The sequence below is a fragment of the Daktulosphaira vitifoliae genome, unplaced genomic scaffold (genome assembly GCF_025091365.1).
Source record: "Daktulosphaira vitifoliae isolate Bord-2020 unplaced genomic scaffold, ASM2509136v1 Scaffold_2, whole genome shotgun sequence".
Classification (NCBI taxonomy): domain Eukaryota; kingdom Metazoa; phylum Arthropoda; class Insecta; order Hemiptera; family Phylloxeridae; genus Daktulosphaira; species Daktulosphaira vitifoliae.
In genome coordinates, this window is record NW_026099573.1 from 7,603,396 (window position 1) to 7,620,275 (window position 16,880).

At 27.1% G+C, this 16,880-nt stretch overlaps 1 protein-coding gene across 1 annotated transcript; it reads right to left on the bottom strand.

The window, feature by feature from the left end:
• Positions 1-3,485: 3,485 nt before the first annotated feature.
• LOC126899110 (uncharacterized) lies at positions 3,486-15,306 on the bottom strand. The gene is made up of 6 exons (XM_050673668.1): positions 15,107-15,306; positions 12,965-13,036; positions 10,485-10,523; positions 6,568-6,909; positions 6,424-6,505; positions 3,486-3,714 (listed from the first exon to the last, which is right to left on the bottom strand). Exons 1-6 carry the CDS (start codon positions 15,194-15,196, stop codon positions 3,512-3,514), a joined length of 828 nt encoding a protein of 275 aa, XP_050529625.1. The 5' UTR covers positions 15,197-15,306; the 3' UTR covers positions 3,486-3,511.
• Between the last annotated feature and the right edge of the window lie 1,574 nt (positions 15,307-16,880).

Sequence of the window (16,880 nt, forward strand, 5' to 3'; positions counted from 1 at the left end):
AGATATCATTATATTTGATCCACCTATGCTACGTCACCACTGTGCCGCGACCCCCTTGTGCTGGGTTTTTTTTTGATCTTTAGCTATTGCGGTAAAAATAAACTTAAACTATTTAGTCACGTAGTAAATACCACCTAATGTCGTGAAATAACCATAATTATATTGTTCTTTGGAATAGGTATGAGTGCGGTTTAAAACCAACACGAGTATACATTTAAATTATTTTTCGAAAGTTTCATCATTATCTGGTTGAAATATTTAAACATATTTCTCGTTTGAAAAAATGCGCAAACGTTACTATAATTGTTTTTAAATCAAACATCATCTTATCCCGATCGTCGACTTTTCACGATCCAAAATGTATTGGAATATTTATTTTCAAATAAATATGAGCGTTACAACGAAGTCCTGTTGTTTATTTTTACAAATAACGAGTTAAAAAAGAGAATATTTTTTGAGAGTGTATGTAATACATTTATCGAGATAACTACTATAATTGAAATTTTTATTCTGGCGTTTCAAAAATAAAAAACTATTATCCTACAATATAAAAATACGAAGTATAATACTATAATATAATAGACTACAATAAAAACGAAATTAAACATAAAATATTGTCTACTTTAGCGTAGTTATTGTCGATCATTCTGCGTCTAGATTTTTAAAAAGCGTACTCTTCTCGTTCCTCCCCATTATGACGACTACCCTTATCCGAAACACTAAAAATAATGATTTAACTACAACCAAACAAATATCTAAAATTAATAATGAAACAAGTACTGACATAGAAGGCATATTTGAAGACTTAAACTTTAATGATTTTAATTTTTATAAATTTGCTCCTAATACATCAGTTGATGTAGAGAAATCTTTCACAATTTACAAAAATCTTTTGAATCACTAATGATCACTCAAAATTGACTAAATAAAATAAACCAATTATTTCAGTGCAATTCAAGTAATTTAAAATAAACTTTTTATTTAATTGAAAATATATATTTTTTCTTTTTTTGTAGGAACTCAAGAATATTAAAATAAAACTAGTTGTCAAAAAACATCATGATTTTAATAATTAATCTGAAATTTTTACCAAGTCTACTTAGAGATACTTCAAATGTACCCTGAAAATTCTGTTAAAATTGTTGGTTTTTTACTGAGTTATGAGTTTTTATTAAGTCAACGCGCGCAGATTTTAGTAAGATATAATTTTGGTTTGTGCGTGTCAATATTGTTTAAATTTTTTTCTTCTTCCTCGCCTTAATCTAAACTACTTGGGGTCGGCCACCTTTATCCCAAACTTCCACTTGACACGATCTCCCACATCATCTAGGCTTACATCAACTGTCCTCATATCGCATTCCCTCCATCTCTTTTTTGGTCTTCCTCTATATCTTCTTCCTTGAACATTCATTTCTATAACTTTTCTTACAGCTTCCGCCGATTCTTCTCTTCTCATAATATGACCAAACCATCCAAGTCTATTTTCTCTCGTCTCATCCACGATTGACGACGCTACACACCTATACTCCCTCTTATATGCTCATTTCTTATCTTATCTTCTCCAGTCACTCCACTCATCCAACTAAGCATTCTCATCTCTGCTACACTCATTCTCCGCTCTACTTTCTTATCAACCGCCCGACTCTCTGAACCATACGTCATAGCTGGTCTCATTACAGTCTGGTAGAATTTAATTATTAATTTAATTAAACCCTTTGTAAGTAGTTTCACTTCAAAAATAGTTTTGATTCATTCGATTTAATTTTAAGGTTATTGCAGTTTTAATTTAAAAGATAGTATAATAAATTTCAAAATTTTCCGATTTAAAAAATGGTAATTTTTAAACTTTTTTTTCCTTCAAAAAAAAANCCAAACTTCCACTTGACACGATCTCCCACATCATCTAGGCTTACATCAACTGTCCTCATATCGCATTCCCTCCATCTCTTTTTTGGTCTTCCTCTATATCTTCTTCCTTGAACATTCATTTCTATAACTTTTCTTACAGCTTCCGATTCTTCTCTTCTCATAATATGACCAAACCATCTAAGTCTATTTTCTCTCATCTTATCCACGATTGACGCTACACCTATACTCCCTCTTATATGCTCATTTCTTATCTTATCTTCTCTAGTCACTCCACTCATCTACCTAAGATTTCTCATCTCTGCTACACTCATTCTCTGCTCTACTTTCTTATCAACCGCCCAACTCTCTGAACCATACATCATAGCTGGTCTCATTACAGTCTTGTAGAATTTAATTATTAATTTAATTAAACCCTTTGTAAGTAGTTTCACTTCAAAAATAGTTTTGATTCATTCAATTTAATTTTAAGGTTATTGCAGTTTTAATTTAAGATAGTATAATAAATTTCAAAATTTTCCGATTTAAAAAATGGTAATTTTTAAACTTTTTTTTCCTTCAAAAAAAGAGGAAACAAGAAAATTATTTTAATATTTGCGGATAACGCTTTCAACTAAATACGATTTTTAAACTTTTGACCTATATATCTCTAAAAAAAAAAATAATTTCTAAATGAGTTGAGAAAAAGTAATGATAGACATAAAAAAAACACATTATANAAAAAAAAACACGTTACAGTAAATTTAATAGAACTAACGTTCTTAGCTTCGCATCGAAGCTAAAAAATAAAACATAATTTCTAGAAAAATTTAGTATAGTTCGAAATATTGACATTTGATAAAAATTTTGACATAAGAAGAATCTATTATTCAATGACTTTATTTAAATATATTACATAATTCGACCGTATTGCTTTTATTGTTATCTATTACAACAGTGTCACCGTAATAGATAACAATAAATTAGATAAATAACTGAATGATAAATTATTTTTGCTGTATGTTATTTTAGTATTTTATCGAGATGATGATAGCCAGTATGTTAAAATTAAAAATAAAAATGCTAACACATTTTAGAATAATAAAATTGCATATAGTGACACGGCCCGCGTCGCTTCGTTATACACGATGCCCCGCGACTCGTGCCACCTTTATCGGCCGTCGCTCTATTTTATGATGAGTATTTGACTGACCAACGCCGCGTGTTATACGCTACGGTGAAAAGTCCAGCGAGTGCCGCACGGCCGACGAGGACCCGCCACAAATGGTGCGAGAGTCTTCCTCCCGTCGCGAAAGCGACAACGTCGACCAACCGATCCGCACCCGCGCACCGTCGCCATCAACGCTGCTAACCATTTTGCCGTCCAAGGATTACGCCGGACATCACGTCGTCGACGCCAGCGAAAGTGCCGCGATATTATGCGAAGATTATTATTACTTCTTATTACTTCTTATTTCGAAGATTATTATTATATCTTTTCGGTTTGTTTTATTTTCTGTTAAAATAACCTGTTGTCGCTCATTTAATAAACGGCCCACGGGTCTCTACCCTCAAAACCAGTGTCGACCACATTTTTGCGACGCAAGTCGTGTCAATAGTTTGACGTATCTAATCTCAAATAAACATTATTTTATCAATTTATTCATTAAAATACATAATTGACAACAAAAATTGATTGTTTTTCTATTGCTAAGTATATACATTTTTCTTCTTTCATATCAAGTTTTGAATAGTTAGGCCAGCCTGGTCGGAAAAACATCCACAAATTACTGTCTGCATAATAAATGTATATACAAGTGTTCAAAACATGAGCGGCAGATAACATATCAATATCATTTAGAATGACACCTAAAAAATGAATGACATTAATACTTTATGGGTATTTAAAGTTATCGAATATATAGATATATATCTATGACTATTGATTTATCTAAATCATTTCAACGGGTTCTACTTATTTTTGCAAATTTTTTTTAAGACTATTTTCTAAAAGTTGTTTTGTTCAATTATAATTATTTTTTTCTGGAAAGCATTTACAAATTTAGTATTTTTTGAGACATTTTTGTTTAAAAATTTTTATTATGCGATTACTATTTATAACCATGTTAATATAAAAACTATAAACAGACACAAAATAATTTTTAAAATTAAAAAATTTTAAAAAATATAGATTTATTTGCTTAAATAAATTAAAAAAATTATAACAAGAGTCAATAATAATTAAAAAATTAAATGATCCAAGATTCTATTTGGTCAAATTAGAAAACATCATAGAAAAGAATACAAGGAGAATTAGTATATTTTTAAGACAAAAAGAGGTGGAAAATAAAATTAATAATATGGTTACTAGAAAATACAGTTTGCGAAGTATAAATGATAATGAAATTGTCAGTAATATAACTAATATTATTTAAAATATTAATAATAAAAAAACTGGTAGTACAGTATGAATGATGAATCTGATTTGATTCATATTGAACAAGAATTTATAGATACTCTACAAGCAATGAAATGTTTTTAAAAATATTAAAAAAAGGTTTTTTAAATTTATGTAGCAATGTTTTAATGACCCCTTTTATATGAAGAAAAATGTGTTAATATTAAACGTTTCTAAAAATACATTTTCATCATTATATTTAAAATGTTAAAAAAATGTTTTATTGTTTATAGAGTAATAATAGTGAAGACGCAAGAGAGCTTAATAGTTTAAGGGAAGAAGAAAAGATAAATGTAGTGAGTAATATTGGAAAAACTATCACTAATAGTGGAAGACTAGTAAAAGAACCCTAATGCTTAAAATATTGATTGTTATTTATACAGGGTGATTTTTTTATCATAACCCACTCAATTGCTTGCAGAATAATAATAATTTAAACATTTTTTTTTTTTATTATCTTTAGTTACACATTATTCTTGATTTTTTAACTATGTAATACTTTTTAAGTTCATCCCTTATGCCATGGAAGGGGGTCAACTTTGTTTTTTTAAATGGTAACACATATTTTTAATTTAATAAAATGTTTGAGTTTTTAATTTAATAGTAAATGGCATTTGAATTTTTAATATAACTTAATTCGTTTATTAGATATAATCATTTAAAGTTTCAAATTTTTGAATTAATATACAGGTATAATACACAAGGGATTACAAATACAGGTAGCTAATTGGTTTTTTATAACATCGATATTAGCAGGTACACAGCATTGTTATTATCAATTGTAGTAAGGCACATTGTTATGAGTTTATAAATACACTAACTGACAATACAGAAAGTATATCTATTGATAATCATAATTGATAATAAACAATCCGTGACTGAGACAGCAATGTCATAAAAATCCAATTAGCTACCTGTATTTACAATCCCATGTGTATTATACATGTATATTAACTCAAAATTTTGAAACTTTAAATGTTTATATCTAATAAGCTAATAAAGTTATATTAAAAATTCAAATGCCATTTACTATTAAATTAAAAACTCAAACATTTTATTAAATTAAAAATATGTGTTACCATTTAAAAAAACAAAGTTGACCCCCCTCCAAGGCATAAGGGATGAACTTAAAAAGTATTACATAGTTAAAAATTCAAGAATAATGTGTAACTAAAGATAATAAAACAAAAAAAGGTTTAAATTATTATTATTCTGCGAGTAATTGAGTGGGTTATGATAAAAAAATCACCCTGTATTGTAATGATATTACATTACGCAGAAAAAATGTTAATGCTAATTTATTGTGTTAACTTTTGAACTTTTGTTAAGTTAACTATCATTGTATTTTTATTTATTTTTATAGTTATTTTATTGTTGTTTGATTAAGTTTCAAATTATATGTTAATACATAAAGTGTTTAGTAAATATGGAAATCGGTTTCTTTTGTTCTCATTTATAACAATTAACAATTTTCCTTACTGAACACTTTGTATAAATATAGTAACAAATTATTATAGGATATTATTCATACTTTAATCATTATTTATAAGTAAAATAAAGAGATTTTGAAGCAAAACAGATTGTTATCAGTTGCTACTGATATAAGACAGTTAAGTTTTTATGATTTGTATTTTTTAAGTTTTGGTATCTATAAAGACATATAATTAAAAGTTTTTTGTAATTTATTGTTAGTTTATAAATCACAGTGATATAAATCTATTATAACAAAAGCACAAATATAACATAGATACTTTATTGTATACTAACTAGAGGTAAGGTATCACTATTAAATTTCAATGAATTCGAATGACATCCTTGACAACTTGGTTTCAATTTCTCTAGCCGATAATAGTACGAATTTATGTATATAATAGTGGATAATTTTATCTAACTTTTAATTTGAAAGCGAAATTTTTAAAAATATTCAACAAGTTTATAATTAAATTTTACGTATGTAAAACAAACATTTTTAATATGATCAGTCTTTATATTTTAATTAAAAACTTTTGAAATATTTAAATTTTTAATAAATTTTTATATGAAGCTGTTTATGTAGGACACAAATCTATATAAAAAAAAATACAATTCAATGAACAATATTTAATTAATAAAATACATACTGTCATTATCCATTTGCTTCAGATATTCTTTTTTGTTATCTTCTCCCATACATTTGGAAATATTTTCATTTTGCTTAACTTCCTAAAGTACGCGAGTAATTTTTAAAATATTAAATATTTTCTTAATAAAGACTAATAAATTACCTGTAGAACCTTCGATTTCAATTGTGTATAATTATGTTTAGATCCACTAAGAACAAATGATAAAGCCTTAAAGAAACCGTTTGCATCATTATCAAATTGTTCTGATTCTTCTATAATTGGAATTGTCAACTTTTGATTTTTATGAGGCACAAAAATTTTAAGTAATTTTTTATATATTAATTGTAGTTCTACGCATTTATTTTTTCGCCATATTAAATCTACTGGTTGAAAATAATGATTTATCATGTCAAGGTTTTCTTTGATTATATTGTATGAATTTTTTTCCTTTAGGCATTTTGATGGATACTTCACTATTAATGAAGAAATTTTGAATTTGACTCTCTAAACAACATTTTTTTTATAGTAATTAAATTATACTTTTAATTATTTAATTTATTAAAGTTTTTGAATTTAATTATTTACTTCAATAATTATACAATAATAATGAATAAGTATATAATAAAAATATAAAAATATCTTAATAGTAAGACCTACTTGTTATGTAAAATAAATAGATAAGTTTGAAAAGAACAAATTTTGAATAGTTTAGAGAATGTTAAGTATAGGTTAGATATAAATTGTAAAACGAAATCATTTTGCTAAAAATTTGTATGAATATTTAATTAATAAAAACTTAGGAAAGTGGGATATTATGTGACAAATATTCCTATATCATTTATAATAATTTATGGATAAAACAGATCAATGCGCCTACCAAACATTTTGTAGATATTTATGAAAAGCATGACAACAAAAAATAAGTAAATAAAATCATATAAAAATGAATTAAAGTTTAATTTTCTCATATCATCCTAAATGGTGAACATTGTTTTAGATGATTTATTAATATTTTACCCAGAAATAAGTTTTATTTATTTTTATTATTATCTAATATACTTATAAGAAATTAATATTGCTGTGTCCTTCATTTCTGGGCAGCCTTGAATGTGATGAAAAGAGTGAAGAAGCATAATTTTGTTAGTATAGGCATAGTAGCCTTATACATTATCGTACATTCATAATAAAACTTAATGTGCCTTTGCTTATGAACAGCCTTAAATGTACCGAACAATGTGAAGAAGCGTAATTTGTGATTAGAATTAATTAGTCTTAATAGTATTAGATTTTCCTGTGTATTCGCCAGCTTGATAAGACTATGCCAATTAACTTCCAAAAACATACAGGCAGTTGAGGTAAAGAGTAGTACTAAAATTTATAAAAGAATATTTTTCAAGTGCGCTATATCCGTCGATAGCCAGTTCTAGAACTAGTATTCCGGGTAGAGTTCATTATTAAATATATAGTTCGTGAGGTAAGAAACTACATCTTGGAAGTATCCTCAGTGTGTGTACCCGCCAGTCATAAAGGACTATACCAATTACCTCTCAGTAAAGTGTAAGCAGTTGGCATAAAGGATAGTAATAGATGTATTGCAATAATATTTAATATACTAGAATATTAACGAGGTTATCTGTATCCTCGCCAGTCAGGGTTTTACGCTGAGAAACACTGGGCCACCACAGTCTTGTTGATTATATTTTGAATATAGATAGACATATTATTATAATTATATTATAAGTTCAGAATGAAATTTAAGAATGTCGATATCGACTATAAGGAATTTATCAAAAATCTTATTAATAAAACCCGTATTAGTATGAACCGAGAAATCACTATAATATTAATTCAGACAGCTACGAAAGGAAATAAAGGTAAGTGAAAATATTTATTTGCATGTTTTACTTCTTAATATGTAATAAACAAAAATAAGAATCAGTGAGATAGAGATATTTTATCATTTGATAACTCAACATTGTTTGAACCTAAGATGCTCTTTAATTTAATACGCCCTATCACCCACCTTTTAATTATTTAAATTTTATTTATTAAAGTATAAAAATAGAACTAATTCATAACAAGTTTTCTAATTCTCTTAAGATAGGGAAAATTTGGATAAAGTGGAAATGTTAATACATAAAAATTTAAATATTTTTAAAGAATTTGACTAACGTGATTACATCAACAAAATTCACAAAAAATAAAGTATTATATTTAAATATAAGTAAAGTACAGTGTAATAAAAACTTCGGGCTACGATTTATTTAATTTTGGCCGAAATCATAACAGTTTTCCGTGTCAATTGAAAGTTTGGCATATTTTCTTTTAATATAACGATTGAAATGAACAATTCACATGTATTCAAAATGGTCCAATAAATGTGGTAAAATATATTTGTTTTAGGGATCTAAGAAATGTCACCGTAACTACTCATGAGGATAGTGATTTTAGTTTATGAGACAAATGATAACATGTTGATTAGCTATTTTTTCTAATCACGTAAACTTTGAAATGTTTAGTTTGTTCAATACCCACGTACATGTCTTTTAATTACTAACAAATTTTAATAACTGATATCGTATTTTATTAATTGAAACCCTAGGCAGAAATAAGAGGCCCTCAATACTTTATAATCCTCCCACAAAGAATTTTTGTTTCAAAGTATATTTATTGATACATATGATACAGTATAGGAAAAAATATAATAGAAATAGTACATAATAGAAAGAGTATATTCATACAAGTATTTTGGAACATGGATTAATAGTAACGGGGATAACTTAAAAGAGATCAAATGTCGAATTAAAATTGCTAGATCAACATTTTCTAGATCAAGAAAAAGTTTTTAAAACCGAGATCTACCTTTAGGTTTAAAAACTAGTATGTTGATGTGCCACGTATATTCTATCCTGTTGTACGGAATGGAAGCTTGGACACTAAAGAAAGCAGATATTCAAAAATTACAAGCATTTGAGATGTGGTGTTTTCGTAGAATTCTTAACATATCTTGGGTTAATAAAGTTACAAACGTAGAAGTTTTGAGAAGAAGAAACAAAGAACCAGAGGTAATAAACAATATAAAATCTAGAAAGCTTCAATATTTTGGATGTATGCTGAGGGGCGAGAAATATCAAATCTGACATTTATTAATACAGGGAAAAAATTGCGATAAGAGGAAAAGGGGAAGACCCAGAAGAAACTAGCTGCAAAATTTAGGAAAGTGGTTCCCATGCAACACTAAGGAACTATTCAGTACAGCCAAGAACAAAGATCTTATAGCCACGATGATTTCCAACCTTCAATAGAAGAGGAATAATTAAGAAGAAGAATGACATAGTATCGCTTGAGAGCGTCTGCTCATTCACATCTTTTTATAACGTCAGTTGTCCACCTATTAATATGACAATCACCCTTTATGTCACCTAACCACGGGTGTCTGTCAAGTATCATTTGCTGATAAAATATTCTGCTGCGTTTCGACGTGAACTTTGACGTTTTCGATTGTTTCGACAACCATCTACGTTTCGAAGCATATTTATATAATTATTTTTAATTGTTGCGTTCTAACTCATTAACGAGTATTAAATGGTCATTTATGATATCTACGTAATGATTAAATTTTCTACGTCCTAGCGTTCTGGCTTCATTTTTCCGATACCTTAGCATACCTATTTGGTTTATTTTTTAATATACCATTTTATTACTGTTAATATTTTGTGTTGTCATTATTATTTGTGATGATATTTAATAAACGAACTACTTTTCTTTTTTCTTCTGTTGGTTAATAAAATACGTGTCGACAACCTTACCATCATCTTTGGTTTTTATATTTCATAAATTAATGAAAGAGGAATGAAAATAGGCCTTTTCTAATTTTATGAGACTTCCTGATTTTTTTTTTTACATAATTTTTTTATTTATAAGAATAATTTATTTCTAATGGATGACTGTCTGATTTATATTTAGCGCAACACCTTAATAATGAAGTGCAATAATCATTTTTTGAAAAAATTATAATTATATTAAACAATTGTAGTTATTATTAATATATGTTTTTTTGTACTATTTGTAACAATTACCTCTTCAAATGACTCCAAACATTCAGACGGTTTATTTTCCTTGAAAAAAGGTTTTCATTATTTAATATTTAAAAAACTACGTTAAGAACATATTTTTATTCTATAATTTCACTATAATAAGAAAAAAGAAATTTTTACTTTTCCAAAATTAAAAAAAAAATGTGTTTTAGTTCTTTTCTTACAAAAAAAAAAATTTGATGGCTATTAGCAACTTTTTAACATAAACATTGAATTTTCAGAAAATATTTGCTTACACTAGCTAAAACTAATTTAATTGTATATTAGACTGGGCTTCGTCTAGCTGGAGTTCCGTCCCAGACTCAGGGCCCTAAAATCTCACGCGCCCTTGGCGTGTAAGCCTCTTTGGGCCGTCCTCATAAGTAAGGCACTGATTCCGATAGGAGTACTCGACTACACTTGGCATGATAAGAGTTTTGTAAGGAAAATATTAAATTAGAATCAGTGTTACAAAAATATATTAAAAATTTGATTATTAATATTTACTAGGGTATTATTCAAAAATCATTTTAGGAAGGTATTTCATTTTTTTCACTTTGGTAAACATGCTGTAGCATTTTGTTGAAAATTTTTTTAAAAATCAAAGTGATGATCAAACACAAAAATGTCTTTAGAGCCATATTTTAGCTTCGATGCGAAGCTGAGAAGGTATTGGTTTTACTAAGATGTGTTTTTTTTTTTGTGTCTGTTACCACTTTTTCTCAGCTCTCACCGAACCGATTTCTTTCAATGATACGTCACAAGATCACAAATCGTATCTAGTCGAAGACATTACCCTTAAAAATTGAAAAAAATTCCCTCGTTCCCCGTAAAAGGGGGAAACCTCCAAAAAAATTACAAATTTAAAAATCGCTAATTTTCGAAATTTTTTCAATTTTTTTTACTTAAAAGTGCCATAACTTTTTCAAAAATGAACATATCAATATAATTCTTTTTTATATAGATGCATAATATCATTACCTTTCATTTGGTATATTTTTTTCATAAATTTAACCCTTAACCTGCCCACAAGGGGGGATTTAAAATGACAACTTTTTCACAAAAAATTAATTTTTTTAACTTAAATTTTGAAAATGTTCCGGAAGGTCTGACACTTTTATATATATCTTAAATTAAAGCTAATGTAATATACTTTATAATGGTAAAAAAAAATTTCGGACTTTATTTTATCTTCATGGTGAAAACAGACATTAAACTTAATAAAAAAAATACGATTTTTGTAAAAAAATTCTTTTTTATATTTTTAACTTTATAATGCTATAACTTCTCGAAAGATGTATGGATCAATATAATTCTTTTTTTTGTAGATGCATGATGTCTTTACCTATCATTTGGTATATTTTTTTTATAAATCTGACTTTTTACCTGCCTACAGGGGGGGATTCAAAATGACAACTTTTTCACAAAAAATTGACTTTTTCAACTTAAATTTTGAAAGTGTTCCGGAAAGTCTGACACTTTTATATATATCTTAAATTAAAGCTAATGTAATATACTTTATCATGGAAAAAAAAAATTTCGGACTTTATTTTATCTTCAAGGTGAAAATGGCTACCAAATGCTATTATTGTGTGAAAATTCTCAATTTTATTTTTTACATTTTTAACATTATAATGCTATAACTTATTGAAAAGTGTATTGATCAATATAATTTTTTTATGGTAAATACTATTTTCTAATAATCTCTTTTTTATTCGACATACTTTGTCTTAATCAGGATATTAATAAGGAACTAGCAGTTTATGAAGCTTTTGGAATAATCCACCAATTTTTTAAAATTAAACACTATCTAAAGATTTGCATCGAAGCGTTTTTTTTTGATAGTGATTTTAATCACTGTCAGATATCATTATACTTGATCCAACTATGCCACGTCACCACTGTGCCGCGACCCCCCTGTGCTGGGTTTTTTAGATATGGGCATATGAAATATTAGTAGAGCTGACCCAAGTAAGACAATCGCTCTTATCTCTCTTAAATACACATCTTGTAAAATGTAATTAACAATATTCTAATTATAATAATTGTGCTAATATTATAAAATAATCATAGGAAAATTCCACAAGGTATAATTCCTAGAACTATGTAAAAAAGTCAATTTTGATAAAAATATTGTGTACTGTGATTTGACATTATACAGCATAGTTGTTATAGAGGGATCCTAATTTTCATGACAAACTCATAGCCTTAAAAAAAGCTCGTTGAATGGTAAAAAATGAACGAATTGAATTATTATTATTATTTTTTTTTTTTTTTTGAACTTAGGAATGTCTCCGGGTCAATATAGTAATAATTTCAAACCTTAAATCGTACAACGCTAAAAACCGGAGCACGCTTAGTAATTCATACAGAATAGCATTTTTTTCGTTGTACCTCTATATATTGAATATTAGATATTCAATCAATTTAAAATTTATTTGTTAGTTTAACACTTTTATTAACATTTTATTAATGAATTTTACCTTTTTCATTAGTCGAGTACACAGTTCATTCTCATTCAAGCTCAATTCCGATGGTTTCATTAAATTACGTAACTAAAACATAAATGTATATATGCTAAAATTATTTTAACAATAACATGCACTGGAGTTACTAAATTTTTTTAATAATGACTGCAAGTGAGGAATAAGTGCTGTTATTTATATCACTAATCATTTCTCAACTGTACTCTTCATCCCGCCTAGGTATACAATGAGAATAACTTCCAAAATACGTGTCCAAAAATTATTATCGATCATTCTTTTCATAATTATAATTAATTACATTTAGCTGCATATTATGCAACTCAAAAGATATCAACAATTTTTTTTTCAGTTTTGTATTTATTTTGAGAGATATCTAGTAGTTTATGATAAGCCAACCACTCTGCATAGAGGGTTGAATTTTAGAGGGTTTATATAGTATTTAGTAAGTAAGGAAACGGGTTTATATTGTTCTCATTGATTATAACAACACCTATTTCATTACTTTTTGAATACTTTGTATATAAAGTAAAAAAAATCCAGCGAAGTTTAATGGTAACTTTATGTAAAAAAATTGAAAAAATGTCGAAAATTAGCGATTTTTAAATTTGTAATATTTTTGGAAATTTTCCCATTTAGGGGAACAAGGGAAATTTTTTCAATTTTTGAGGGTAATGTCTTCGACTAAATACGATTTGTGATCTTTTAACGTATCGTTGAGAATTGGTGCAGTGAGAAGTGAGTAAAAACAGTGACAAACACAAAAAAAAAAAATTTTAAATTTATAAATAAACACATTTGGTAAATCTTCTTAGCTTCACATCTAATTTGAAACATTTTATATTAGATAAATGGTGATACATATTTAACAGAGGTAAAAAAAAAAAATAATAAGTGTTTTGAAGTTTGACTACTTAAGTTTAAGATATAAGAACAAAAATACAAAATGTCAACGAGTAACAGTTTAAATAAAAGGAAAGGTGAGAGCAAAAATTGCGAGACAAAAAAACAGCACAACTCAAATATATAGGAAATCATTCTAAACAGAGTAAAATAATTTTTTTTATTCAATCAACTGTTTTACCGAACGTAAGTTTAAAAATTGAAATAAAAAAAATTACTATACAGCTTTTACTGTTATTAATAATTAATTTAATTGTTTGATTTGTATAAACAAAAGGACAATGACGTAATGTCAACTAAACAAAAGGTTAAAGGATGTTAAAAGCTGTGTATGGTATTTATAGGTTTTAAAGTGAGCATTAATGAGAAAAGGAGTCCCTAAAAGGTACAATAATATAATAGAAGATATGTATGATGGCACTTGTACCAGGGTAAAAAGCGTAGGAGGATTAACAGAAGGTTTTCGGGTAAGAGTAGGAGTGCATCAAGGTTCTGTATTAAGCCCTTACTTATTTTCTATAGTGATGGATGAAATTATTAGAGAAGTAGAGGTGACGTGGTGCATGTTGTTTGCTGATGATATAGTGTTAATAGGAAAAAATAGGGAGGAAATTAATCAAAGGCTAGAGGTGTGTAGATCAGCTCTTGAAGAAAAGGGTTTAAGAATAAATAGGAGTAAGACAGAGTATATATAGTAAAGTTTGACAAAGGAGAACACGAGGTAGATGAAATAAGGAGATCAGTGACCATAGGCGAGGATGTGATTGGAGAGGTGGAAATTTTTAAGTATTTGAGGTCAGTTGTGCAAAAGAGCTGTGGTATTGACGAGGATGTAAGACACGGGATTAAGCGCTGGTGGGTGAAATGGAGAGAATCATCTGGTATGTTATGCGATAAAAGAATTCCAATGAGGCTGATAAGTTAGTTCTATAACACTGTAGTGAGACTAAATTTGATGTATGCAACAGAGTGTTGAGTGATTGATAAGAGAATAGAGCAGATAATGAGTGTAGCAAAGATGAGAATGCTTAGTTGGATGAGTGGAGTGACTAGAGAAGATATGATAAGAAATGAGCATATAAGAGGGAGTATAGGTGTAGCATCAATCATGGATAAGATGAGAGAAAATAGACGTAGATGGTTTATTATTATTATATAGGATAACTACTGAAAAATATATATAGAATTATTTTAAATTATATTATTATTAATATCATAATCTTGATATATCCATATTACCTTTGAGAATATAGTAGACTTGTTTTGATTTGATACTACTTTTAAAAGCGAAATGCATTGCAAAAAGCCAATCAGGTGAATATATCTCATTATAATTATAAACTGAAAAACGATTACATTAACTCGAAAAAAAAGTGATGAATAAGAAATTCGTATAAAATGAATACTTGTTGTATTATAAACTCTACTATTTTCACAATGGAGTTTTAGTCAACATATTTTATTATATTTAAAAAACATTAAAAATACAAAGTATAACAATATAAATTATAATTTATTTAAATAATTATTTGTTATGTGATATTTAGATTTATAAAACTAATTGTATACATAATGCTTTATGCAATGACGTCACAGAATCGTGTCAACTTCTACGTTAAAGTTGTATTAAAAAATTATCATAGTGTAAAATTATAAAAATACTGCATTATAATTTTTTTCCTTAATAAAAAAATAAAATTTTTCTGTGTTTAGATTTTTTTTTTTTTGTGTCTGATACCAGTTTTTCTCAGCTCACACTGAACTGATTTCTTTCAACGATACGTCAAGAGATCACAAATCCTATCTAGAAAAAACAATATCCTCAAAAATTAAAAAAATTTCCCTTGTCCGCCATAAATGGGGAAAATCCACAAAAAAAAAATTACCATTTTTAAAATTGGTAAATTTTGTCATTTTTTTCACTTTTCATTCTTAAAACTACCATAACTTTTTCAAAAATCAACAAATCAACATAATTTTTTTTATATAAAAACCTTAGATATTTTTCTTTCATTTGACATCATTTTTTTTGAAAATATAATACTTAATCTGCTCACAGGAGGAGATTTAAAATAGCGATTTTTTTACAAAAACTCACTATTTTAATTTAACTTTTGAAGAAATGTTCCAAAAAATACTGCGACCTTTAAACATATATCAAATTGGAGCTTATATTATGTACTATAAAATGAAAAAAAAAATTTGTCCTGACGACTTATCTTTTATGTGAAAATAGCTGCTGTAGTTAAAAAACATGCTATTTTTGTGTTAAAATTTTTGATTTTCGATTTTATATTTTCAAGTTTATATTGCTATAATTTTCGAAAAATGTATGTATCAACACAATTTTTTTTATAAATACTCATGTTTATTTCTTTTATTTGGCATACTTTTTTTAAAATTTGACCATTTTTCTTTATACAGGGGTGGTTTAAGACTTGAAACATACGTATAAAAAGTAGAACTTTTTCAACTTAACTTTTGAAAATGTTCCGGAAATACTGTGTCCTTTAACATATGTAAAATTAAAGGTAAAATGACGCACTATAAATTGAAAAAAATTTATTTGTCCCGAAATTTTTCTTCTATATGCAAATGACCCTCGAAATTGAACAAAAAATGTAATATTTATGAAAAAAATCGCCTTCTATCGTGATGTTTATTGTACTTAAAACTGCCATAACTTTTTTAAAAATGACCAAATCGATATAATTTTTTTTATAGATACATGAGGTATTTACTTTTCATTTTGTATATATATTTTTTTTAAATGGAACTATTTCCCTTTATACAGGAGTGGTTCAAAATTTAAAAATGCATATAGAAAGTAGAACTTTTTAAAATTAATTTGAATTAGAATATATTTATCGATTATTCATACGTAACCTAATAATCAAACATAAATATATTCGATGTTAATTAGAAGGACATTTTTATTATAAAAGCCACATGCAGAACTCTAATTGCAGATTGGAATCAGTGTAAAAATGAGTTTAGAAAAGTATATTTTGTT